The sequence below is a fragment of the Colletes latitarsis genome, chromosome 4 (genome assembly GCF_051014445.1).
Source record: "Colletes latitarsis isolate SP2378_abdomen chromosome 4, iyColLati1, whole genome shotgun sequence".
Taxonomy (NCBI): Eukaryota; Metazoa; Arthropoda; class Insecta; order Hymenoptera; family Colletidae; genus Colletes; species Colletes latitarsis.
In genome coordinates, this window is record NC_135137.1 from 35,080,746 (window position 1) to 35,108,483 (window position 27,738).

Consider the following 27,738-nt stretch of genomic DNA (forward strand, 5'->3'; position numbering starts at 1 on the left):
TCGCGTTCACACCTGAGTATTTCTTTTACATTACGCCAAGTTATTCAATGTGAACTTAAAGTATTCAATGAGAATAAATAATATCTTGAAAAGTAGGAAAAATTCTCAGTTCAGGTCTTTTGGGAAACCCTATATATTTGTACACGCGGAGCAACGTGTACGTCATGATCGAGCGTCTAATATTTGCCAACCGGACGCGATCAATTTCATTCGTTTCGAAACGTGAAGAAAATAATTTTGTTCGTGTCTGAAACTGGGTAACGAACACCGTTCTGAAGAGTACCGACAGGTTTCCATTTTATTTTATGAAAAATTCAAGCACGAATATGGAGTGAAACGTGCGCCAATCTTTTTCGTCCAGTGGATTGAAAGTAGATTGAAATAGCAATTCGTCTCTGTGTTGTATATTTACGCGAAACTGCTTCCATACGTTCCGCTATTAGCGATGGGATCAAGCTAGTCGCGAGTAGGGTTAGAATTATTCGAATACTTGAAAAATATCCTATAACTACGGTGGAACGTCGATTATTGCAGAAACCCAGAAATTGCTGCACTAATCGAGGTAACCACCCTAATGAATGGTCTATAACTTTACATAGCTTATTACCACTAGTACTGCCAATCATACTTGTTGCTTAGTGGCGCCCCCCCACATGCTTGTCGACACCGGGTAACGAACGAGGATCTCGCGTAACAATCGAGATTGCAATAATCGTAGCTCTACTGTATGTAAATATTACTAATTGATAACCATTTCAACATTACTACTGGAATATTGTTATTCAAATAAAGAAGCTACCCATATATTTACGATAAGAGTTGCTACAATGAGCAGAGACAATATACCCATACAGTATAACCTCAATTATTCGAATGTTTAATTTTGTAAATACCACTACGTCAAATACGTGATTATTGAACTTCGATTAACCGATCGTTTGACTATTGGAACACCGCGTCGCCCTAATTAGTTCAGACAATCAAGGTCCTACGGTACTTACATGTAACCTAACCTAACCCAACAAGTCCTTGAACACTATAGACATTTAATCAAATATGTCTAATCAAAGAAATTACTTTATTATTAAGTTCTATTAGTTAATAGAAAAACTTTCTATTATCGAGGAAATTCGCATAAATATAAAGTTTCAGGAACATTTGATCGTTCATACGATCGTTGTTAGACTTGACTGGTATTGTACGAGCAGATTAATGTCTTTTTCTGACTCAGTGATTCTAAATATAGGACAGGTATAAAAAATTACTGTACATGGTTGATACTAATTGCAAGTACCATATACGTTACAGACGTCGACACCAATTTAACGACACCAAGTATTTAACAAATATATATTAAGGGTACTTATTGGTCAAATTATGATTTTCATGAGTTTTTCAAAAGAAAACTGTACGAGATATGACAGAGGAGGTTATTAGATTTTGTTCCAATACAAGTGAAGAATATGTATAAATTTTAATTTAACCAGAGTACAGGTTAGGTCTGGGTTAGGTTTAAATTATGATTTTTCTGAATTTTTCAAAAGAAAACTGTACGAGATATGACAAAAGAGAATATGAATAAATTTTAATTTAACCAGACTGTACAGGTTAGGTCTGGGTTAGGTTTAAATTATGATTTTTATGAATTTTTCAAAAGAAAACTGTACGAGATATGACAAAGGAGGTTATTAGATTTTATTCGACTACAAGTGAAGAATATGAATAAATTTTAATTTAACCAGAGTGTACAGGTTAGGTCTGGGTTAGGTTTAAATTATGATTTTTATGAATTTTTCAAAAGAAAACTGTACGAGATATGACAAAGGAGGTTATTAGATTTTGTTCCAATACAAGTGAAGAATATGTATAAATTTTAATTTAACTATAGAGTACAGGTTAGGTCTGGGTTAGGTTTAAATTATGATTTTTCTGAGTTTCTCAAAAGAAAACTGTACGAGATGTGACAAAGAAGGTTATTAGATTTTATTCGACTACAAGTGAAGAATATGAATAAATTTTAATTCAGAGAGTATAGGTTAGGTAGGGTATTTAATTCGACGAACATATGCTCGATGCCAACGAAACGATACTGAGGTATCGGATTGATTTTGAAGAGTAAATAGTAAAGGGAATCCCACCGCTACTGAATATCTATACGGATCAGTTAAATCGAACTTGAAAAGGCGGAAGCGATCCACCAACCGCACGGTTCGTGTCGTTAACCGTTGCAGAGTACGAGTTGCATCAGTGTGATACAATTTCCAACGAAATAGAAGTATCGATATAACCTTCAAACGATGTACAATAGATACAAACTATTCACCTACAGTTGGACAATCTTTTAAGGGATGATTCTACATTCCAAAATTAACAATTATCCATCAAAAATTGCATCAGTCAAAATGTGAGATTCGTTCACGTCCGCCATATTGCCCAGATCTGGTATTAAATAATTTCCACGTATTCAAACATTTACAATATTCGTTTGCAAATAAAAAATTCAATAACCATACAGACGTTAAAAATACATTTCGAGATCTGTGGATTTTGTTAAAAAAAATTCAATCGCGAATCGCTGGGCGGAAATGTATTGAATATAATGGGAATTGTTTCGATTAATCTTTCAAGGGATGATTTTACATTCCAAAATTAACAATGGTCCATCAAAAATTGCATCAGTCAAAATGTGAGATTCGTTCACGTCCGCCATATTGCCCAGATCTGGTATTAAATAATTTCCACGTATTCAAACATTTACAATATTCGTTTGCAAATAAAAAATTCAATAACCATACAGACGTTAAAAATACATTTCGAGATCTGTAGATTTTGTTAAAAAAAATTCTATCGCGAATGGCTGAGCAGAAATGTATTGAATATAATGGGAATTGTTTCGATTAATCTTTCAAGGGATGATTCTACATTCCAAAATTAACAATGGTCCATCAAAAATTGCATCAGTCAAAATGTGAGATTCGTTCACGTCCGCCATATTGCCCAGATCTGGTATTAAATAATTTCCACGTATTCAAACATTTATAACATTCGTTTGCAAATAAAAAATTCAATAACCATACAGACGTTAAAAATACATTTCGAGATCTGTGGATTTTGTTAAAAAAAATTCTATCGCGAATGGCTGAGCAGAAATGTATTGAATGTAATGGGGATTGTATCGATTAATTTTAACAATGTCAAATATTTATGTATGGGCTCGCTATTTGGTATGCAACAGCCTAATAAAATCACTAGCTAAAAGATTGCCCACCTGTGGGTAAACACCCCCTGCACACAGGGCGCATGCGTTCGTTTCCATGCTCGATTTGCTTCCCTCTCGATTCATTGAAAAAGTTTCACAGAAATCAGTTACACGAATCGGATGCGAGCTCGTTGGCCCAATGAAACAAAGTGACACGAACGTGCCATGGAATAATCATAATGCAAATACTGTACACGCTGCACGTAAACTGTTATCGGCGACAGTGTCAAACCGACTAAGAACGATCCGGTAATTACTATACCTATTGTCGCTTCAAAACATCATATTACCGCTTATGTCATTTTCTCCGAAGTTCGACTCGACTCGTGCTATTGCAACGGAAGAGAACCGACATTCGATCGGTAATATTCTGGATGAACCACGTAATTAGCTCTTATCGTCTCTATTCGAATATATGGACGCCTCAATGTTACAAATATATGGCGAATACAAATCAAATATTATTTAAATACACTCATAATTCAATGTTCTATTCGTTGGGGACATTAGTTAAATATCTAGTTACTTGTAGGTTATATTTTACGTTCTGGCAATACAAATTTTTATACGCAAGGTTTTTGGGTATTGTTTATTTTACTTTTTATATAACAACTTTATACATCATATTGAGAGAGATACGTCAAGGCATGACAAATTGCTACTTCTCAACCTAACCTAACATTACTCTCCAGTAACTTCATGTTCCTTGGGGATCTCATGGGTGCTCAGGTAAATCGAATCTAGTTTTAACTTCTCAGGTATCTTCTGGGTTCCAACAACACAATCACAGTAAAACATATTACGAGCTACTTTTTATACAGGGTGTTCAGTCACCCCTGAGAACAATTTTAATGGGGGATTCTAGAGGCCAAAATAAGACGAAAATCAAGAATACCAATTTGTCGATGGAGGCTTCGTTAAAAAGTTATTAACGTTTAAAGTTACGCTCGTACTGAATTTTTTTCTCGAAAATGCGTAGGATTTCGAGGGTACGTCTAATGACCAAAAATGACTATAATTGACCCCTGCAACTAAAAATAATTTTTTTTGAACGATTCAAAATTTTTTAATTTTATCAAAAAATTTGTCCAAATTCGTGAATTTTTTTCTCGAAAGTGCGTAGGATTTCGAGGGTATGTATAATGACCAAAAATGACTATAATTGACCCCTGCAACTAAAAATAATTTTTTTTAAACGATTCGAAATTTTTTAATTTTGTCGAAAAATTTGTCCACCTTCGTGAATTTTTTTCTCAAAAGTGCGTAGGATTTCGGGGGTATGTGTAATGACCAAAAATGATAGTAATTGACCTCCGCAACCAAAATAATTTTTTCAGAATGATTTGAAATATTTTAATTTTGTCGAAAAATTTGTCCACTACTCGAATTTTTATCTCGAAATTGAGTAGGATTTCGGGGGTATGTGTATTCACCAAAAATGATTGCAAGTAACCCCCGTAAGTGAAAATAATTTTTCCAGAACGATTTGAAATTTTTGAATTTAATTCTTAATAACCATTAACAAATTGGTATTCTTGATGTTCGTCTTATTTTGGTCTCTAGAATCCTCGATTAAAATTTTTATAACAACTTTATACATCATATCGAGAGAGATGACAAATACAATAAATAGAGAAAGCAAGACGAAAGGTCGAGGCATGACAAATTGCTACTTCTCAACCTAACCTAACATTACTCTCCAGTAACTTCATGCTCCTTGGGAATCTCGTAAGTGCTCAGGTACCTGGGTCAGGTAAATCGAATCTAGTTTTAACTTCTCAGGTATCATCTGGTTTCCGACAACACAATCACGGTAAAACATATTACGAGGAAATTCGAAAAATACATTTAATATTAACATAAAATCAGACCGCATTAGCGAATAGGCAGTAACTAATTAGCGTCGTTGCACGATAACGCAACGCCTCGATTCGTCAAGGATGGCGATAGAATAAAGTTAACGAATTAAGAACGAAAAATATTTCCATATCCTGCTTCTTCATCTGTGACCTTTCTCCGATCAGACTTGTATTTTAATCGCACCGATTCCTAAAAATACAAATTATTCTCGAGACAGTAAATCAACGAAAATACAGAATCGTTTTATCACAGAAAAATGTAAAACGCCGCATGCAAAGAACTTCCATTAACTCGACATTCATTCGAATTGTAAAAATTAGAAATATTCGATAATTCAATAGCGAATAACAGATCGAAGCAAGTTCGAAGTATCCGTCACCAGTGACTACTATGGCAGTCGACATGTTAAATATATGAAGTCTGAAAAAAGAATTGTATCGCTTTGAAGTTCCTTCGACGAAGAAAATGCGATATTTCACGTGCAGCAACGTGATATTTATTTTACGCGCTCTATTTCCATCGTTTCCACGTTTGTCGGCCGCTCGTATGATAATCGCGACGAAGAACGCGGGAGGGAAGATAAATAAAATGCGACGATTAGGAATCGTACAAGTCTGAACAATCGTATTTGTCGAACCGTTCGCATCGAATAATAAACCGTCGTTCGAGCGATTCGACGCCAAAGAAACGAACTTCGCGACAACCAACGTCGAACACGTATGTATGTACGTATCCGTTGAAAAAAGCCAGTCGCCCCGATGCCTAATAAAACAACGGACAGCTTCCTATTAGCCGCGATCGAAACGTGCATTTCCCTCGTGACGAGCGTGAAAGAAAAACGCCCGTCTCGTGGGCAAGCGTAATAAATCCAATAAATCTGTCGACGCGTTTTTCTCTAATACATATTCACGCCACGCTGAAGCTAACCTATCGAGATGCCAGAAAACGATCGACTGCGTCACGGGAAGCGAACGACCGACGAAAAGAAACGAAAGAAAAAAGAAAAAAAAAGAAACGCGGAAAAAGCTACGGTCAAGCAGCCGAAACGAAGGTAGAAACGACGAAGCGGCGAAAACACGAGGGAACTTGTACTTTGCACTATCGGCGTTCCGTCGAGGAAAAGGAGAAAAAAGAAGAGGAAACAAAAAGAGACGTGTTTACTCACTTCCTCGCCGTCCGTGCGGTTACAACACTTTCGGTGCACTTCACGTCGCCGATCGTCGGATCGTTTCCGAGGCGGTATCGCACCGGTTCAAGAACACCGGAACGCTAACCACGAACAGGATGCCAAAATTGCTTCGACGCGTCGACGGGACGTTTCGTATCCCGTCGATGTAAAATTACGGGGGGGAAAAAGGCGAAAAAATGAAGAACGATCCGCGTATCGCCTCGTTAACTCTTTCACGTTAAATACGTGTCACGGACACGACGAATCTCTCCGCGCACAAAATTACTCGAACGTCTTTCACGTTCGATTCATGAACGGATCGGCTAAAAATGCACTGTCGGAATTTCGGCGGCGACGAGCGAGCACAGCACGGCCGCTGTGTATTCACCGATACGCACGTACTGTATACACGACAGCGAACGACGAACGACGAACGAACGATGCGCGTCGGTCGGTGGTTCTGGCACGACTGGAGAGCACTGGACAGAGTGTACGGTACACGGCTTCGGATCCGGTCGGCTTTACATATGGCCGAGCGTCACCGAGTGATCAATCGAGTCGCATCTTTCTGTACCTCTCACCCAATTTCCGACGCTTTCGTCCCCGTAATCGCATTGTCACGCACAATTTGTTCGGTGATCGATCTAAAAAATGAATAATAATTGCTTATATCGATCGCGCGGAAAGTACTTTGTACGCACGGTGATGTACCGAGCGATTGGAAAGATAATTTCGAATTGAGAATTATAAACGAAAGTATTCTTAACAAATCACGTATTTAGAGACGAAAAATGCTGTGTTTAGAGATTTTGTTTGCGATGCAATACGTGGGAAAATGAAAATGGCAGATTCGTCGGTAGTGCAGGAATTGCGGGGTAAATGCATGCTCGCTTGGTACGACAGAACACTTTTGGCGGTAAATTCTAATTCATGTAATAATTTGTAGCTTACTATCTTTTAAAAGAAGAATAAGCTGCACAAAGTATATTTGGAAATAAAAAGAATAGTATGCAACGATAACTGCGATGTGAGAGAGTGTAAATAAACTAAATAAAACGAAAATGTCAGGATACGACGAATCTCGTAGGTGAAATAATCACAACGACGTTGATCTTTTCGTTTTATTGTACCAAAAAATTTCATCTCGTTCAATCATTATTAATTCAATATAATATATTTATCCTTTATATTTGTTATATCTTATTTATAATAAATATTTTGTTATAGTGTAGTGTTCATTGTTATTCTTTATTGTGTCGCCATGAGCCATGAGAACGTGGAATCAGCGAGTTCTTAATTACCGTTACTATACTAACTAGAAAGACATTTTGTGATTCTTAACAAATCCATGAAACATATTTTTAACAGAAGCACGCCGCGTCGTTGCTTCTGCGCGTACCTATTTCACTTGTATTGTATCCTTTCTTTTCTTTTTTACGTTTCTTTTAATCGAAAAAAAAAGAAACTGAAGTGCGTCAGACACTCGATTCTTTTTGTCCCTGGATTTCCAAGAAGATTGTTCATCTCCTTGTTTGTTTAATAACGCGAGCACTCGGACAATATAGACAATCCATACGTTAAAACAATAGGTACTTAAGGAAATTGTACAACTAGCTTAAGGCTCTAGTTTTCTTAAATCAGTTCGAATTAGAATCTCGACGAGGAAGGTTTCTCAATTTTCGATTGGATCGTCGATTCGACGCGGATCTATGTTTCCGCGATCGTCGTTCCTCGTTTCCTGGCACCGCGTATACAGCGGCGCAACTGATTTTAATGTACTAAGGCCTTAACGTGTCAAAGCAGCGGAGCTAATTACCGTTATGCAGTAAGAAAATATATATACCTCTACGGACACCAATAATTCGATCTTACGATCGTGCGTGGAACGTAGACACAGTTCCCAAAAACATCGTTAACTACTAATCGACTCGTCGCTCTCGAAATTCTGAACAAGTGCTCCATAGATGCCTTCGCTACGTTCCTCCCCTTCGTGTGTTCGCTCCGTTTTATTTTATTTTATTTTTCATCGTATAAAGCTTAACTTTGACTTTTAACGAGCATCTCGATTCCCCGTAAACCCTGCAGTACTCGCGCGATCTACGACTCCTAGGATCGATTTCACAGAACTCCGAATAGGCTTTTCGCGTCGGGATTTACGACTTTCCGGTTTCCGTAGAAACTGAACTGAACACATTTCGCTCGGGTCGAACGCGAACGTCTCGCCCGGCTACGCGTTTTTTTTTTTTTTTTTTATTTAAAACCTTCCTTATTATCGTGCTCGTTCGTCGAGCTATCGCAAATTATTGTGAGGTGATAGGCTGACCTACTGCAGAGTCAATGACAATCGCGTTTCGTATGTTTCAGCATCTTAATGTTAGTACTAAACGTTACACACTATGCATCGAAGAATGCTTCTACTGACGCGTACCGGTAAGTTCCAAGTCCCGCGGACCTCGGTCTCGTTTACGACCGATCGAGCCGGTGCGGATCGAATATTTTCGGACGACCGTGAAAAGTCAGCGAAACGTCCGCCTTCTCCGCTGAATTCCCACGCACGCGCAAAGATACTTGGAGATTTACCCGCGGGCACGATCTCTCTTATTGGTCTTTTTTGGGGGGCTGTAATCCGGTCCGGGGAACGCAAATATTTTATAGACTATCGAATATGTCTATTTTAGTTTTTATTACTTAGTAAAAAGGGCAGAAGAAGTATTGTTTGAACTTCCGGACCAGAACTGCTCCCTCAAACCTGTGGGTAAGCCTGCGGGTAAACCTGCGGGTAAGCCTGCGGGCGAACCGCCGCCGTGCATGGGGGCCGCCAAACCGAAGACTCGCCAATTAGAAAACGCCTAAATGAAAATATCGTTCTTCCAGTATCCTTTAAATTTGTTATTGTGCACTTTCTGTCTCCCGATCGTTCATCACATGTGTAACATTAACCCTTTCACCGCTGTAAAATTCCTGTACGCGCACGGTTCATGCGTGCACGGATATAGCCGCCTGTCGAACGAAGGGGCAGGCCGCTTCGTTTTGCAACGGATAATTAAACAATTAAGAAAGTATCTCGTGCACGGCGTTAAACTACTATTGCGTGTCTATGGTGGCGCTGTAGCGGTCAGAAAAGATATAACGAACGCCTGGAGGCGGGCGCAAGTATTGTGCAAAACCGATGCTCTCGCGGATGGGAGCCGCCATTCATTAACGGAGTCGCAACACCTGCTCCCTTGGCATTAAATGTGCCACGATCGGTGCAAAACGAATCCGGCTCAAGGCCACTTTCCCCACCGTGAATCACGATAGATTTCCATCTTCATGCCACGTTGGCTCGTCCCTTTGTTCAAAACACAACGAACCGGTGTTTACAAATTTCAATTTCGTCGTAGAAACCAGCATGGGCGGGACACATTGAGCGATCGACCGATCTTGCCCCGACTCAAGGGAGTATTGCTGTCTAGGCTGTCATTTCTTCGGCTTTTTGTGTTTTTTTTTTTAACGACAGGTAGGTTGTTTTGCAGCGACATTTTGCAGATATATTTACTTGTCTTATAGGTATGTATAGTATTTTTTTCATCAAAAAATATTAGAAATTGCGAGAGTTATAGCTTCTTGTTTAAAAAAAACGCATTTAAACTGGCTTGCACGATATTTCAAGATCTAGCAAACCGATAGACTTCAAATTTGGGGAGAATATTCAGCAGACACGCCTTTATAGCTGGAACTAGAGATTTAAAAAAATATTGAGTTTTACTATTTTCTTTGATACGCTAAAAACGAAAGAAGCGTCGCCATTTCTTTATTTATCAGGATTTTGACTTCTCCCTAGTTTCTGCTATAACTACAACCTTCCTTATGAAGATAACCCCCTCTATTTCAAATTATCTGGAATCCTGGAAGCCATTGGAGCACCCTTTCCAAAAGAGCCATTAAATAAGAAGCTATAATTCCCACGATTTTTAATATTTTTCCATGAAAAAAATACTGTACATGCTAATAAGATGAATAAATATATCTACAAAGTCTCAGTTGCAAAACAGCCTATCTATCGTTAAAAAAAAAATTACAAAAAGGCCCGTGAAATCGACAGTCCAGACAGCAGTACCTCCTTAAACGTCGTAAAAGTATAATCGCCCATCGTTTTCTCGTTAGATCGATTACGCGAGTTCGCTGTATCTCTTCCGACTTATTCCTTAGTGTTATAAATAAGTACATGCGTGCAAGCTCGTCGCAGTGAAAGGGTTAGTTGGATTTATGCATCGCTATTTACGATCGTGAATCGGTAGAATTCCTCGACTTTCGCTACCCGCGCGATCCCCTCGATCCCAGGGTGTACGCGTAACGTATTCACTACCGCTTACAAATCTCAAAATATTACAGCGTATTTCAATGTTTCAGGCGTACACTGGAGAATATATTTCACGATTCTCGACTCGTTCGCGGGCTAAATTTCAATCGCGGTCGTTCGTACACGCGCAATAGCCACGACAGTTTATCGACGGAAAGTAAAAATGGATTTTCTTTAACGTTCGCCAATGGAAAAATCCCGACTAGATTGCAACGGAAGAATCGAACGCGCGCAAGCGAATCGAATTAAATATATTCTCCGTTCACGTAACAGCATCGTTGTTGGGTTATTTTGTGTAAAACTAGCTTCGATCGTTTCGATCGGACAATAACGATAAGATCTGTATAGCTTTAATCAACCATTATTGCGAATGCGTACGTTGGCATCGTCATTAACACATTAGATAACATCGATGATATAGTATTATGAACGAGTAGCAAAAATATTGCTATTTCCTTGTCTCGATGAAAGTTATCTAAAGGTGGGTTATTATATCGCTCGATAGTGGTTTCCGTTCGCTAACTCGGCATCTAAACGCATTGCTGGAATATTATTTTGAGGAAAGTAACGCGTCTCAACGGGGCGCGAGGTGGGGGCGGGAATAATCGTGTCGGTCGAGTCGCGGTCTCGGAATTTGCTTGAAATCCTCGTTGACCACATCGCGAACGATCGCGGAAACGTTTCAGCGAATCTGTAAAAACGTTCCCGGACGCGTCGCGATTCCGAAATACAATTGTTCCCGCCCCGAACAGAAACGGTGGATTCCGTAGGGGGGGCTGTTGTGCAGCTCGACGAGAACTTAATTTAAAAAACTTATGATAGAGGGTTGAAACGTTTTCGACGAGTTCGACCGGTTGGTTCGTCGTTTAAAATTAACAAAACCAACACTCACTTTGGCCGACGAATGGCATTGCTCGTCACTGGTAGCTTTTGGAGTTGTCCCACGTATACTTACGTATCTCGTTTCTCCGTTAGAATAAATCGACGAGACCTTTTGTTCGAGATAACGGATAACGACTCCTTTGCATTTGTTTAATGGAAGTTTTCGTCGTGCGTCGCGGTGAAAGGCGGAAAAATTAATACGCACACGCAGCTGTGGAAATGATACTTTTTATGGCCTCTTGCGTCACGAAGCTTTATGGATGAAAAGGTCGCAATTGGGTACGCAAGTGGAAGAAGCACGGGTGACACGGGGGTTACGCCTTCTTGCAAACTTTTGTCACTGACAGCCCGAAATTCTGTGCAAAGATTGAACATGTTAGCGTGACACATGAAAAAATGTTTACCGTAGAGCAGAGGACGTCTGATACTTATATTCTCATCGTTTCTGACGAGCAGGCGATTTAGCGAGGGACGCATGGACGCGTGATATCAACGAAAATCGTATCGTCCTAAGACAACTGTAAAAATAAACGTGTAGTACGATATAAGTAATGAAATAAAACGTAAGGTGAGACAAACAACATTTGCAAAAAAATAAAAAATGATTATTAAAACTATCCTTTTTTTTTTCAATTGGTTAAACAATCGGTTAGTAAAACCATATACATAATAGAGTTGTGCGAATACGATCAATAATAACATATAATAATTAAATCGATAATCCTATGTTACATGTATAAAAGTAAATAATGTGAGATCTGTGAATACGACTTTACCTCCAATCACTGTATACTACGAAGAAAAAAAAACGCAAGTCTCGATTTATTTCTTTTTTTTTTTTTGTTTTGGTTCACTCGCTCACGACGAGGTCTAAAAGAGATAATGCCTGGAGACGCGCTAAGAATCCTAATGAAACGTATTAAAGCTACTACACCAACTTAACTTCGAAGTAAAGAGAACGTTTCACGGAAAGATACCGGGCACAGATAATAAACTAAGAGAAACTGCCACGAATTATTGCTAGGAATTACAAACAGGCTTTCTAAACGAACTGCTATGTCTTTCTGCGCATCGTTTTTCCTCTCTGTGCCGTTCTACGCCATGGAACCTCGAAAGATGCGCGGGCATCGCTGACGGACGACACGACGGAGAAAGAGACGGAAAAGAAAGAAGTAAAATGTGACAAGAAACGATACGGAACAACAAAACTTTACATGCTTGTTACAGTGGCCTGAGAATGACGTCGTTGAGGCACTCGGGGATGCCCAATAAGCCATACAAACGCCGATGTTGGTTTCACTCCATTTTAATAACCATTTCTCTAATTAGTAAATACATATTGCTATACACTTCACCAACGGATAGAGCCCGCTGCGAATCATACCAAAAATCCATGAAAGTACGTCTTAAATAATCGTAAATAATGTAAATTCTGAACGACGTTCGCCTTCGCGCGAACGTCGATTTTCCTTAAATAAAAAGGAAAAAAAAAAAAATTCTAACGATTAAAATTCAGGGGCGCGGCTATCGTAATTACGAGTTTTTTTTTTTTTTAAGACCATCGTTCGTCCCCTGATATCGGGGGTTAAAAAAACGTACAATAAATAAAATGAACCTCTTCGGGGGGGGGGGGGGGGGGGGGGGGGGGTGTCTCGACGCGATACGCGAATTCTTCCGACAACGAGCATAATTTGTCGCGCGTACGAAAAGACAAGGCGCGCGAAAACGTGTTTGCGAGAGCAGATACGATAGGCGCGCCCGTGTATGAATAATAATAGAACGATAATAATAAATTCATTCGTTAAAAATTAAGGAGTGAACCTGCCGCGAAATACAGACGAGAAATTTGTCTTACAAACTTTTTCTCTTTTTGGTGGAAGTATTTCTCATTCTTGTTCGCGTTTTACGAATCGTACTCCCGAAAAAATACACGAACGATCGTCTCGACAGCCCGACGATCCTTGTCGTCTTCTATTTATTTTTTTTTTTTTTTCATTTTTTATCTTTTTTCGTTAACATTACACCTATATTCGAAAATAAAAATCACACGCTACGTTTAATTCGTAATCTTCCCAATTGATTCGATTCGATTGCGTTCGTTAATAATGCTCGTCGTATTCACCGATGTTTACCCAATGAGACAATTTCTTTTTTTTTTCTTATTTTTCTTTTTTTACAGAGACCCATATAATTAAGGCACAATTTCCTGCCTGAGAAGGCACTAAAACGCCGGTGTCTATACTCGTACGTATAGTTGATCGTATTGCATGCACGTAAATCACGCAAAGGAGAGAGATCAATTTGAAGCAAGTTACAACTAAACAAAGAGATTATTGTGCACCAAGATTTGTACAAATTCGTTTTTCTCGTTTACACGATGTTCACGTATCATCGATCGTTATACTCTTCTATTATTATTCTTTTCGCAATTAGCCGTCGCAATCGCTACCCTTTTCCATACACATGCCGTTTATTTATATATTTTTTTCGATTTTCTCCACGATCCCGTCCCGCTCTTCTCTTTCCACCCCAAATAAATCCGATTTTTTTTTACAAACGATCCATCGGTGGAGTGACACGTGGTACCGGTGTATTTGCACGAACGCGTGTCGGGGAAAGCTGCCTCTAAAAAATATCTATCGTATCAAAATCGCCAACGATAAAAAGTAAAACGCGAAATTAAAATCGTCCTCGTCAGAGTCATCCTCGTCTCGATTGCAAAATATTTAGCGTTCAAGCGGTGTTACACCAAACGATTTATAAAATAAGGAGTGGGGATTTATAAAATTTAGCGACGTCCGTTTAGACGGTGGCGTCCAAATCGCTTCTACTTCCTCCCGTGTTATTTAAATCTACGTCCATCTCCGAATACTGGCGCAACTCCGTTGAGAACGTCGCACCGTCGTCTTGTGACGTTCGAAATCGACTCGAGTCTTCGATCGTTCTCCTTCTGCCGAACATTGTCGATCGGGCGGACTTCAACTGCGGTTGGATCGTCTCGACATTTAGATCGTTACTTAAACGCCGTTTATACCGTAGACTCGTCAGTGTCTTCAACACTATTGTCGAAGCCTTTTCCCGTGGCTGCACCCTACGAGGGAAACGTTCAGGGATGGTGACAGAGCAAAGGAAGATGGACCTAGTACCGATTCTTTTTCCACTATCTTCAAAAGAAAGAAAAAAAAAACGCCAACAAATCGGAAGAAATTCACTCGGCGATCGTTCGAAACGAGTCTTTCTCGTGTCGACATCGTCGCCCCTGCCATGGCGTGTCCTCGAGAATTGCTCGCAGACGTTTACAAAAGAGTCGTTAACTCGGTTAAGAATTTTCGAAATACGAGGAACCGAACGTTTAATCGAAACGATGCTAATTAGGGGGAGGGAGATAACGAGTACCCAGACATTGCAACACCCCGTAAGGAATACAAATCGTGTTCGTGCACCGTGTTAACGTTCATCGGAGGCGAGGAAAAAAAAAACGAAAGAGAAAGAACGGTAGCGAGAGTAAAAAAAAAAAAAAGAATATTTCAAACGAAATGGCGCGAAACCGGAACCGAAATAGTAAACAAGAAAAAAAGAAATGCACGGATGTTCGTTACATGGTTTTCACGGTGCGATCGCTTGTCAAACGTGGACGATGATTCGCGATTGTTCCGTCCAGATCGATGCCGAAGTCAGAACGCTAGTAATTTGAAAAAAAAAAAAGAAATAAAAATCAACACCCAGTCGATCGACAGCGAACTCGTGAATTCCAGCGAATGGTTCTCTCTCGATTCAACAAAGAAGCGACGACGCTTCGCGTAAAGAGAACTCCAAAAGCGATTCTGCGATTCTCTCTTTTCGGTATTCACGCATCGTATTTTTCTTTTTTTTTTCTCTTTTTTTTATTCAAATTCCTTCCGTGTTCTATTTTTCGTTTTCTTTTTTTTTCTCGTTTTGCCCGCAATGCTTCGTCGTTCATTCCTTTTTACCCCGCGATAATCGACAGGCAACCTGGTCGCGTTTTTCTCTTTTTTTTTTTTCTTTTTTTTTAAATGTTTCTACGAAACGATTAGTGACGAGAGTTGCCACGTGGCTAAACCGACAGTGAGGTCCGGAGGTTCGAATGTAAGCATCTATTTGGTAGGACGAGCGATCGGAGTTTACAGAGAATCGAGATTAAGGATATGGGTACGGATGGTAAAATATTTGGTTACAACTCCATGTCCTGTGCCTCGTCCTCGCTGAAGTCGCTCATCGAAGACTCGCTATCGGACGACATCCCGTTTCCGGTACCGCCGTTCTCCTGGTCCCTTAGCGCTTCCTCCGTCGCGTATTTCCTCACGTAATCTGTCGAGAAATCAAGAAGGAAATTGCATCCGTGGCTAATGCGCTCGGATATATTCTACGTGGAAATAACGTCGTCGCTTCGAACGATGACAATTTACGTCGGAGGGGACAATCAACCCGTTGCCTTGCGATTGTGCACAGAGCTTATCGTTAGAAAAATGGCTGTTAATCGTTCCGAGCCTAGTTTACTCAAACGCGAATGATTATACCAAACGCGTTGACTGCCACACCAAAACCGTACAATTTCAAAATTTCGATTTCAGACAATTGTAAACTGCATAACATTTTGCCTTCGGTACTTATCTTCGTAACCTCGCTAAACTTTTGTTCAAATTTATTCAATTTCAATATCAGAATGAATTGTTTTACTTCCATAGTGGGGAACTCTTGTCACCCATACAGGGTGTTCGACCACCACTGGGAAAAATTTTAATGAGGGATTTTAGAGGCCAAAAGAAGACGAAAATCAAGAATACCAATTTGTTGATGAAGGTTTCGTTAAAAAATTCTTAACAATTAAATTCAAAAATTTCAAATCGTTCTAGAAAAATTATTTTCGGTTGCGGGGGTCAATTACAATCATTTTTAGTGAATAGACATACCCCCGAAATCCCACCCAGTTTCTAGAAAAAAATTCGAGTAGGTACTGAAATTTTTAGACGAAATTAAAAAATGTCGAATCATACTGAAAAAATTATATTTAGTTATAGGGGTCAATTACAAGTATTTTTGGTAAACAGATGTACCCCCGAAATCCCACCCAGTTCTTAGAAAAAAATTTGAGAAGGTGTGAAATTTTTCAACGGAAAAAAAAATTTCTAATCATTTTGGAAAAATTATTTTCGGTTGCGGGGGTCAATTACAATCATTTTTGGTCATTAGACGTACCCTCGAAATCCTACGCATTTTCGAAAAAAAAATTCAGTACGAGCGTAACTTTAAACGTTAATAACTTTTTAACGAAGCCTCCATCAACAAATTGGTATTCTTGATTTTCGTCTTATTTTGGCCTCTAGAATCCCCTATTAAAATTTCTCCCAGGGGTGGTCGAACACCCTGTATATGAAAAGTCAAAGCGTAAAAAGCAAACAGAGAGAACATGTTGTGGATGAAATAAGAGTTTATTTGTCACGAAATTTGTAAAGAAAATCAGTAAGTACCAGGATGATATGTTGATTCTAATGAATTTTGACGATCTTTTACTAAAAATATAATATTCTGAGAATTCCAATCGATAGTTTTCATTGCGAGTGTACCACCGAAGGATTAAACGTATCGTGAGAGACGGCGATCCAATTTGAGAGATTCAAGATACAAAGTGGAAAATATGTAAAAAGAAGTCGTTAATTCGCGAACACGCGCGTTACACATGTGCACGCGTCGCGGAGATTGAACATCGACGACAGCGAAACAATACTACGGCGCCACGAGCCCGAGTCGTGCGTGTTAACACGTTTGTAGCATAATCTTGCGCGACGATAGTGACTCATCGTTACAAGGCGACGGGTTAATAAGGCAATCACCGAAGTGAGATGAGTTCTACAAACAAGACAAATCGAGATCGTGTACAAAAGTCTCTCGCGTGTTCATCGAACTCACCTGCTACTTTCTTCTTGTACTCCTCAGGTTTATGTAAATACATGGCCGCGGCGTCGCCATTTAGGGGGTCAATTGGATTAGGATATGTTAACAGTTGGGGCAGGAAAGACTCGAAAATATTCGATAAATCTGCAACAGAGAAGAACATCGTTCGAGTTAAATTGCACTGTCGAACCGTTTCCTAAAAGCGACGATATCGCGCCGCGTTCGATAATTTTCTGTTAGATAACAATTCAAGAACGTTTCAACGAATTCTGGTCGAGTATACGTAAATACGTACCGTAAAGGGCAGTCCAGGCCTGGTTTATTACGTCTAGACACACCGTGCCTGAGACTTCGTCAATGTTAGGGTGGTACACCTTGTTCATAAAGCCGATCGAAGGAGATTTGAAGGGGTAGTGGTCGGGCAAGTGAACCCTCACCTTCCATATTCCGCCCTCGTAAGGTGCTGCAACGTGGTACGAACATATTTAGTAGCCGTTGTACGAGAAACGACGTTTGTTCACTCGTATTTTTAACTTTATTTTCGCTCGTGTAGCTCGGTGAACAAACAACAATTGCATTAATAGGTGTATTTGCTTTCCACGAACGAATTTAAAAAAAAAAGCTCAAACCGTACATTTCTTTCGAGGGGGGTGAAATAGTGTTATTTTCATTCTTTACCACAGAACCAACGAGACCAGAACTCCCTGCAAAAATTACGTTCGAGGCAAATTTTCGCGTGAGTTTTCTACTTTTTCACTCGAAATGTTTTCAGCTTTTTTTTAACACGAATTCGTTGAACCGAAATGCATCGATACGCAGAACGTCTGGTCGCGTAATTATGAGATGGGCACCGAAGAAACCGGAAAGGGCCAGTGCAATCGTCCCCAATCACCGTCCAATCTACGGTGGGGATTCGCGTGGCGCCCGTAGTTAACGTGTTTTCAGGCAAACGTAATATCGCTCGGGCGATTTCTGGGGCCGATTATTGAAATTGCTGGTACAGTTATCGGGCAAGGTATTCCAGGGCGGCTGGAAAGTCAGAGGCCGCGCCATAAATCGCGAATAGATGAAGGAAACTGGAACGTTCAACGGTAAAACACCCGGGTAACGCGTTGTTCTTTCGCCCAGGAAAAGGGACGGGAAATGGAAAGGAAGGATGGAAGGAAGGAAGGAAGGAACAACGACTCCATTGTCCGCGGAGGAATCCATCAAAGTCGTGGGGGGTAGGAAACGGGGATGTTTTTGGATCGAAGCTTACTTAAACCGCTCTCCTTTCGCGAGGGAGTGCTCCTGGTATATCAAACAATGCAAATTCCGGGGACGATCGTACGCTTTTGTTCCGTACAAATTGCTTACGACACCGACAGGCGTACTTTGGCGTCTTCGCGGAAACGGAAGTCCGCGGAATCGACGCTGGGACGACCAACCCGACTTCAGAATCTTAAATATCTAATTTGTTCTCGATTTCATTGTGAAAAACAGTGTTCTTGCTATCTCATAGGGCTGTTAATGACATTAATAGGTAATAAAAATTTTGTAAGTTGATACTTTCGAATGTTTTAAATGTTTGTAAGCTCGAAGTCTCAATTAGATAGTATGGAAACTATACAAATTATTTCACGATCTTTAAATGATTTATTTAAGTCGGAGGACTTATTTATCGCTGCTTATGGGTTGCATCGTATTTGTCAGGACCTCTGGAATGTCTCACGCAACTTCAGAACCATAAATATCTAATTTGTTCTCGATTTCATTGTGAAAAACAGTGTTCTTGCTATCTCATAGGGCTGCTAATGACATTAATAGGTAATAAAAATTTTGTGAGTTGATACTTTCGAATGTTTTAAATGTTTGTGAGCTCGAAGTCTCAATTAGATAGTATGGAAACTATACAAATTATTTCACGATCTTTAAATGATTTATTTAAGTCGGAGGACTTATTTATCGCTGCTTATGGGTTGCATCGTATTTGTCAGGACCTCTGGAATGTCTCACGCGACTTCAGAATCTTAAATATCTAATTTGTTCTTGATTTCATTGTGAAAAAACAGTGTTCTTGCTATCTCATAGCGCTGTTCATAACATTAACACTAGATTTACGGTACACGTCAATTTGACGCATTCAAATTCTAAACTTAACGTTATAGGACTCATAAATATTATTTGTTAGCAATTTACGTTGAATTGAATTAATGTAATGATATGGATGTATGCTCTAATTAAAAGAAAAAACTGCATTTTAATGCAACTGTCAACGTAGCGAATTATAATAAAAATATGCATAACGAGTGTCCGTAAACCTAGTGTTAATAGGTAATAAAAATTTTGTAAGTCGATACATTCGAATGTTTTAAATGTTTGTGAGCCGGAAGTCTCAATTGGATAGTATGGAAGCTACAGAAATAATTTCACGATCTTTAAATGATCTATTTAAGTCGGAGGACTTATTTATCGCTGCTTATGGGTTGCACCGTATTCGCCAGAACCTCTGGGCAGCAATAATACGGCTCACGACGATTAATTAATAACCGACAATCACCGCTCACCTAAATTAATACCGTAGTATCATTGAAACAGAGAAATCGGGCAATCTATCGTACCGTGATTGCGCCGATACCGGAAAAGCCCTCGAGCATCAATATGCAGAGACTACGCCGGCCACGGATTACTATCCGTCTGCGAATATTCGTTCGCCAGTCGGTCCGTCGATGAAATTACGGGTAATAACGTAACGAACGATAATCAATTAACGCTGTACAAATTTAACAGTCGCGCGGGAAAGATGGAACAGCGTAGAGGGACGCTGATTACAGCGGAGAGGGAATGATAATAATTATCGTGGCACGGTTGACGCCGTGTTGCAAAACGCACCGGAGGCTCGCGTGCGACTTTTTCTACGCAGCTGGCCTTCGACGACCGTACCGGGGACGAGAAAGCTCGCGGAATCGCTGAATTCAAGTAGGGATCGATGTCAAAGGGTGGGTTCTCCGGACGACCGAAAAAGGCAGGCAACCAAAGCAGAGGCCGACAGTACGCGGAATTTCGCAACGTTCCGCGCTGGAAAGTCAACTTCCCTTTATCGATACCGAATTGTGATCCCTAAATACTACCACAGCCATCCACAGCCATGTGTACGTGAACTTAGGTGCTTTGGACAGCTTCGGAAACTCAAGAAAGAAGGCGAATGTGAGTGCATACGATTTTGAGTCTCTACTGCCCAGGCATTTTTATTTTCCAACCCATGTATACCTATTACATATAAACGAGGTAAAGAATAGACCTATCGCTAGTAGGATGAACGCTATCGCTGTACCATGAGTGTTTTATAACATGAGATACACTCTTCCAAAGTGGTACAAAATGTTAAAAAGATCGTGCATCAAATTGTAAGGGGATCCTCGTAAAGCTTTAATCTTCGTAATGGTTTTGATGGGTCAATGATCAACAATGACTAGCTTATGGTCACTGGTGGTCAACAGTGAGGTTGACATCAAGATCAGCGGTACAGTGAAGATCCAGAAATGGTCAAGAGTTGGGACCAATCGAAATAGCGTTGTTCTCTAGACCAAGCGGTTCCTCACTCTTCACGTTGACACTGTCTCCCCACTCTTCGACTTCCCCACTCGAAGACTACCGCTGGACAAATTCTTCAGTACCCCTGGAGCATCCAGGGGAACCGGGTCTCGCGGGCCAAAGCCAGGCCATTCGAGGAGCGCTGACCACTGGGGACCAGGAGTGACCAGAACTGACCACTACTGACCACTACTGACCAGTGCAGATCCGACTACTGACCACTGCTGACCACTACTGACCAGTGCCGGACCGTGATGACCACTGGTAAGAACTATTTAAAATTGCTCTCCCCACTTCTATTTTGTCGTTTGATACCAATTCAACGTTATGGAACTGTTCAACGCTTTTGCTAAATTACGAATCGTTTCTTATGTTACAGCTGGACCTCTGGTGCTGCTTCCTTGGTAATGGTAACTAATGCTCAACAAGTAGTAAGCCCACTTTACTTATTTATATTATTATCACCATATTAACCAGTTTATTTTACTTGTTTGGTCATAATTCAATGTTGTTTGACTGTCCGGTTTTATCTGATTATTATGTTTTCCTTCTTTATTTCTACTACTACCTTATTTTTTGAATTGGCATGATTGTGGTGAATCATATACCATTTTTGTTTGCATGTTATTTTATGAATTTCGTTAACCCATGTACAATTTTTCTTTCCTTACTATTTTATGGATTTTAATGTCGCTAATTAGAATAAGGTTTTTATTCTTGTGCTATTTCGCTAAGATATTCCGTTTAATTCTTGGGTATTTTCACTCTTTGATTTCATCGTTGGATTTTCCATCTTTGTTTCTGTTCGTCTTTGAAATTTCTATGGTTCTTTGAATAATTCTGGAATCATTTGCTATTTTACTTCGATATTATACTCTCGTTACGCAAGTGTAGGTAGTATACTTTGTTTGTAACATGTGTAAATTTTGTACATTTCCTTAGGTAGGTCTAGCATCGAGAATGTTATAGATATTTAATTCTTGGATATTTTCACTCTTTGATTTCATCGTTGGATTTTCAATTCTGCGTTGGATTTTCGATCTTTGTTTCTGTTCGTCTTTGAAATTTGTATGGTTCTTCGGATAATTCTGGAATCATTTGTTATTTTACTTCGATATTATACTCTCGTTACGCAAGTGTAGGTAGAATACTTTGTTTGTATCATGTGTAAATTTTGTACATTTCCTTAGGTAGGTCTAACATCGAGATTCTTATAGATTCTCACTCTTAGGTACATCAACACGACAAATTATTCCATCGCTTTGCCTAGTTTGCATGGTGTTTATTAAATTCCCTTTCGTATGTCACTAATATATGTATCAATTTTAGTTTCAGATTATTCGCAGGGACATCGAAGTAAAACGCCACAACCGCCGAGGGACATTTAATTCTAAGTCGATTAGATTTAAGCTTTGTCGCGAATCTTAAAATTAACGTCGAAGATTTCTTTATTATATGTATCTCCGCGTCTGTACCAAGCAATTATTCAATAAGTAGCTTCTCGTTCTCTCGTTCCCTCGTTCCTAGCTTCGGTCACCGCTGTTTCATCGATTGAAACATGTGATCGGCCGTGTATCTGGTCCGAAAGATCTAATCGCCTTCCCTTGGTAAGCTTGATTGAGGGAAAATGGCACTTCGCTGGAAGGTGTGGAGTTTCCGTATTCTGCGGAAACGCATACCTTCCAGCGGAAGTCGACTCTGTCTCAGGTACTCTCTCTTTGTCAGACAGCCTAAGTCGGGTCCTTCGGGCTCCCGGCGGGTTGCGTTGGAGAAATGGAGACCTCGATTCGGGGTTGCAGTTCTCTGTTTTCTTGTTGAGATCGAGTTAGCAAGGGCAGTAGGTTCGATCCTCGGATCCGCTGCACGGTACAGCATCGGGTCGCGTCGCGTCGCGTATCCCACGATTTAGCTTCATCCCTCTTTTTAACCATATAATTGCTTGGTACAACATTCAAGGAACTTTGTTTCCTTCTATCGTCCGAATTTTAGCTTTAACTTGACTAGACTTGAGCTTCGACGTTAATTTTAAGTCTCTAGTGTATCTGCGTATGCCAAGTAATTATTTAACAAGTAGCTTCTCTCGACTCGTTCTCTCGTTTCTTGCTTCGGTCACCGCTGTTTCGTCGAACGAAACATGTGATCGGCCGTCCAGTTTGTCCGAAAGATCTAGTCGCCTGCCAATGATAGATCGATTTCTAGAAATAGAAATCAATCTACCAAGGGTAGTGTCGATTCGATCCGAAGATCTGCTGCACGGTTCAGCATCGCGTCGTGTCGCGTCTCCCACAATTTAGCTTCGTCCCTCTTTTAAACAAAATAATTACTTGGCATGGCTAATCTAGTTTCTAAGGATGTAAAAGGGAGATCGATGGAACCTGGATTCCATCTATCTCCCTTCGGGTCTCCACTCGCAGCAACCTCCTCGTGGTGAGACCTGGTAATCGGTGTCACCCACGATAGAAAAGTTATTCTATCGTGGGTGACACCGAGCTAATAGCTGCGAATTTAGAATTGTTTCTTGATATAATAAACGAATTTAGATTTATAGTTACGCAGGTGTTTGGTTAGCAATTATGTTAGATAGGTTATTTTTATCTGAAGACAAATTCTGTTGAAAATCCTTTCAATTCTCTTCGTTGGTTATGCATCTTTCATTAGTTGCACTTTCGTTTGTTTCTTCTTCGACCAACAGAAGACCTTTATTAATGGAGGGTGATTGGGAATCGGTTAGGGTGGGGTCCACGTGGTGAGACCTGGGTAATATTATTTAGCGTTTAATTAATAATCGTATCACTCTTAGCTGGGTAATGCAATTATTAATTAAAAACTAAATATTAGCAAATGGCTGCGATCCGCTTTGTATAGATCACCATAAATATAGAGCTTCTTCGCTAGGTTAGTTTTGATTCTCATTGATTCATCAAAGATTCTAGAGTATTGTCAGAGACGAGGTATACGAGTAGATCTTTCACCCAATGTATTTTTTCGGCCCATTTTTATAGGGTCTCGAAACCTCATTACCATTTTCGTGTCATTCACAACATTACCAACAGATTTAGAAACGAATTTCAATCCCTTCCATAGTCAATTCACATGTATTTACGTATTCACTACAGCTGTTTGCCTATCAATACTAATTCAGTGAATAGATTCTCAACTGACCGCCATCCATGAGAAGATGGCTGCTAAAATCATCTCTGGATTTTCAGGTCGGTATGGCAGTCAGATTAGGCCACTTTCAGTCCATAAGCTGAAAGGTCTACTCGTATACCTCGTCTGTGATACTACTAAGTCTCGTAAATTAAGAAATCAATCGAAAATACAGTCCCAACGTACGTTTTAACGCCAAAATTACTTCTTTTTTTTAATTTGTAAGCATCTAACTAAATCAGTAAAAATGGTAATGATAACAGAATCCATTCATTTTACTCTCTACCTCAGTGTTCCCAAAAGTGGCCACGATCTATTTATTTTATTAACCCTAAATGCAAACAAACTTTCCCTCAAAGCATTTAAAGAATAATGAACCAATGGATTGCATAAATTTTCAAATAATTACATTGACATATATTACACAATATCATTAGGTGTACTGAGTAATACAAATTATTTTAAGCAGTTATGAAATCAATATTAAAATCAATTGATTCTCCTGCTCTTTTGCGGTTTTACTTTCTTTTAAAAGAAACGCACACGCGCACGTGACGTTGGAAACGCGCATTACACACGTCGGTGGAGACGCAGGCGAGAAACGTGACCCACCTGTGCGTACACGCACGCGAGAAACACCGACGCGCGGATTCACGGTGAAAGTATCGATATCCACGCGGAATCGGAGCTACAGGGGAATGCAACCCGGGCGAAGTTAATTCCTAGCGTTGCAACTTCATCGAGCCTCGTCCTTCCAACCCCCTCCCCGTGCCTTTCCTGTTCGTACTCGTTAGCGTCGGATCGTTCGAACGCGGGTCCCGAAATACGAGCAAAATTGAAACTCGGTACACCGGTGGTAAAATTCGAACGAATACCTCGCCCGTAACGCGAGTAGGCAAAGGGAAGAGTTACTGGTGACAAAGCTGAGAGCTACTGTAAATTAACACGCAAACGCCTGAGTGAGGGGAAACATAGAAGCATCGAAGTACCATTTGTGCAATGTAATTTTTCGTGAAAATTTTAGCTAGTGTTTTAGATACAATATACAGGGTGTTCGACCACCCCTGGGAAAAATTTTACTGACGAAAATCAAGAATTACAATTTGTTAATTAAGGCTTCGTTAAGAAGTTATTAACAATTAAATTCAAAAATTTCAAATCGTTCTGGAAAAATTATTTTTGGTTACAGGGGTCAATTACAAGCATTTTTGGTGAATAGACATATCCCTGAAATCCTACCCACTTTCGAGAAAAAAATTCAAAAAGGTGTAAAATTTTTCGACAAAATTAAAAAATTTCGAATCGTTCAAAAAAAATTATTTTCAGTTGCAGGGGTTAATTACAGTCATTTTTGGTCATTAGACATACCCCTGAAATCCTACGCATTTTCGAGAAAAAAATTCAATACGAGCATAACTTTAAACGTTAATAACTTTTTAACAAAGCCTCCATCAACAAATTAGTATTCTCGATTTTCGTCTTATTTTGGCCTCTAGAATCCCTCAAAATTTTCCCAGGGGTGGTCGAATACCCTGTATATAATAATGACGATGATAAAATAAAATGTACGATTCCTAAATGGCATCAATGGGGGTCCAGAAAATATCTGAGGCACCAAAGTAAAAAATATTTTATTCCATTGCATATCATCTCTATCGATTGCTTTTACCATTTCAAAAAGAATTTCAATTTTTTTTTTACATTAGCCATTTTAAATAAGATGAACTATTTTATTAAAATTTATTCACAATTGTAGTCATTGCTTTTAAACAGTAACATAGAAAATAAATGTGTCTAAATATCCTTGGTAAACAATAATTTTTTAAATATCGTTTTAGTAGATTCAACCACTTATTTTTTAACTTAAGTGTTCGTTAAATAATTGTTTCACTTAATTGACAAGTAAAAGAATTTATGGAAGACCAGGCAAATCTTATGGGAACCAAAGTACTGTTGCAGTCAGAGTATTAAAACACAGACTCGAAAACTGCTTCCAGATTGTGAGTCAAATGAGATATTCGAAACTTTCCCGGGGTTCTTCCAGCTGCTAATGCTTGAAGCTTCCGGGTATAAGCTGCGTCCTTTTGAAAAAGCTTTCCGACGTTTCGCATCAGGGAGTCAGGTGACACACTTAGCTTATAAGTCGCCTCTGCTATGGCGTCTCTGTTGGGGGGGGCCGAGAGAATTGCTAGGAATTGTTTTATAACCAAGACGAATTCAACAACAAATTCAGAATTCTCGTTATACAAAAGAAAAGCTCTAAAAAGTATCGACGATCGTAATAAATTCAATGAAAAATTCAATCCTGTACGACTCGAGAACGAGCAATCGTTGATGCCCGAAAAAAATTACACAACCCCTATAAGCACGCGTGCACGTGTGTACAAAATTTGAAATCGATAGATTCTATAGTTTTTTAAATATTAATGCGTCGAGAAAGATATTTTAATAATTTCCAAGTTATGTGCTCCGAGCATTCCAGTATCAATAAACAAGGGAAAAGTAAAATAAATTACCGCGCGCAACGCATCGGTTTTCTCGCCAGAGTATTCGACGGGGGTTCCCAACTGGGTCAAATTAACAGGGAATCGCCAGAAGCACGAACGCGTCGTCGTTTAATAAAGATAACCGCGAAACGAGAAAACATTTTTCGCGACAATTTATCTCGTATCGCGGGGTCGGGGGAAAGAACATTGATTTCCCCCTGCGTGAATCGACGAGCACAGTCTCTGTGTTAAAAAATTTAACGAGCCCCCGCCGGTTAAGGGTGAAAACCACCGTCGATTGAAAACACATTTATCGACCGGTTTATCGGGGAATCGCGTGACGACCGTGACCAATTTACCCAAGAATTAATTGAGTATCGGGAATCGACGCTTTTAAAACGGCTCTCGATCTTTATCAGAAACAACAAACATCCCCAAGGAGCCGAACAAATACCGTCCATCTTCATTTATTCGCGTTCGACTCACCGAACGTTCTGGTTCCCGCGAGAAACGATAAAATTTCTATGAAATCCATTTAACATACATGAATCAACGATATTATTCTAGCCTTTGGACGAACAGAATATCTTGTTTATAGAATTAATTTAGTTGAAACTCCGCGTATAGCTAAAATATGAATTTACCCGAACGAAATCACAAAACTCGATAACATACAATAAAGGAAATCAGCGTCCAGAGCGGTACAAAAAACCTATATAGAGGAACACATTTGTAAGGGCAGTTGTTTTCGTAATTTCATTTTACCATCGAAATATGGATATTGTTGGATTTATTTAATAACGACGCCACTCAAAAGTGTATTTTCAGATAATTTTGTTACCTGTTTTGTTCCCTGCCATAAATCGAAAAATGCTCCATATATTTCGGTAAGCTATTGTACGCTTGCAGACAGCTTTCAAATTTACAGTATAAACCACTTTGTGTCGGGCTTTGCACACGATAAAGTATTAAAAAAAAAAAAATAAAACTTTAACCCGTTGTTTTTTTTTTTTTTTTTTTTTTTAACCGATATCCGCGGGCAGAAACTAGTTACCGAATATAAGCGCAATCTCGCGAATATACGATATAAAACAATAAAAGGAGT

The 27,738-nt window shown here is 39.5% G+C and overlaps 2 protein-coding genes across 8 annotated transcripts in view; both read right to left on the reverse strand.

The window, feature by feature from the left end:
- LOC143341310 (inositol 1,4,5-trisphosphate receptor-like) overlaps positions 1–6,876 on the reverse strand; it is a 52,996-nt gene extending 46,120 nt beyond the window's left edge. For 3 of the 5 annotated variants that reach the window (XM_076764157.1, XM_076764156.1, XM_076764155.1), the window contains exon 1: positions 6,285–6,876. The gene's annotated coding sequence lies outside the window, so the exon portion shown is untranslated. The remainder of the gene's footprint in view (positions 1–6,284) is intronic. The other 2 variants (XM_076764158.1, XM_076764159.1) reach the window with 2 other exon arrangements.
- A 6,494-nt stretch (positions 6,877–13,370) lies between these two features.
- The window catches only part of Ubce2h (ubiquitin conjugating enzyme E2H), a 57,294-nt gene continuing 42,926 nt past the window's right edge, over positions 13,371–27,738 (reverse strand). For all 3 annotated transcript variants that reach the window (XM_076764340.1, XM_076764343.1, XM_076764341.1), the window contains 3 exons: positions 17,720–17,887; positions 17,440–17,568; positions 13,371–15,840 (listed from right to left, as the gene is read on the reverse strand). In XM_076764340.1, the coding sequence (XP_076620455.1) occupies positions 15,704–15,840; positions 17,440–17,568; positions 17,720–17,887 (434 nt within the window). In that variant the 3' untranslated portion in view covers positions 13,371–15,703. The remainder of the gene's footprint in view (positions 15,841–17,439; positions 17,569–17,719; positions 17,888–27,738) is intronic.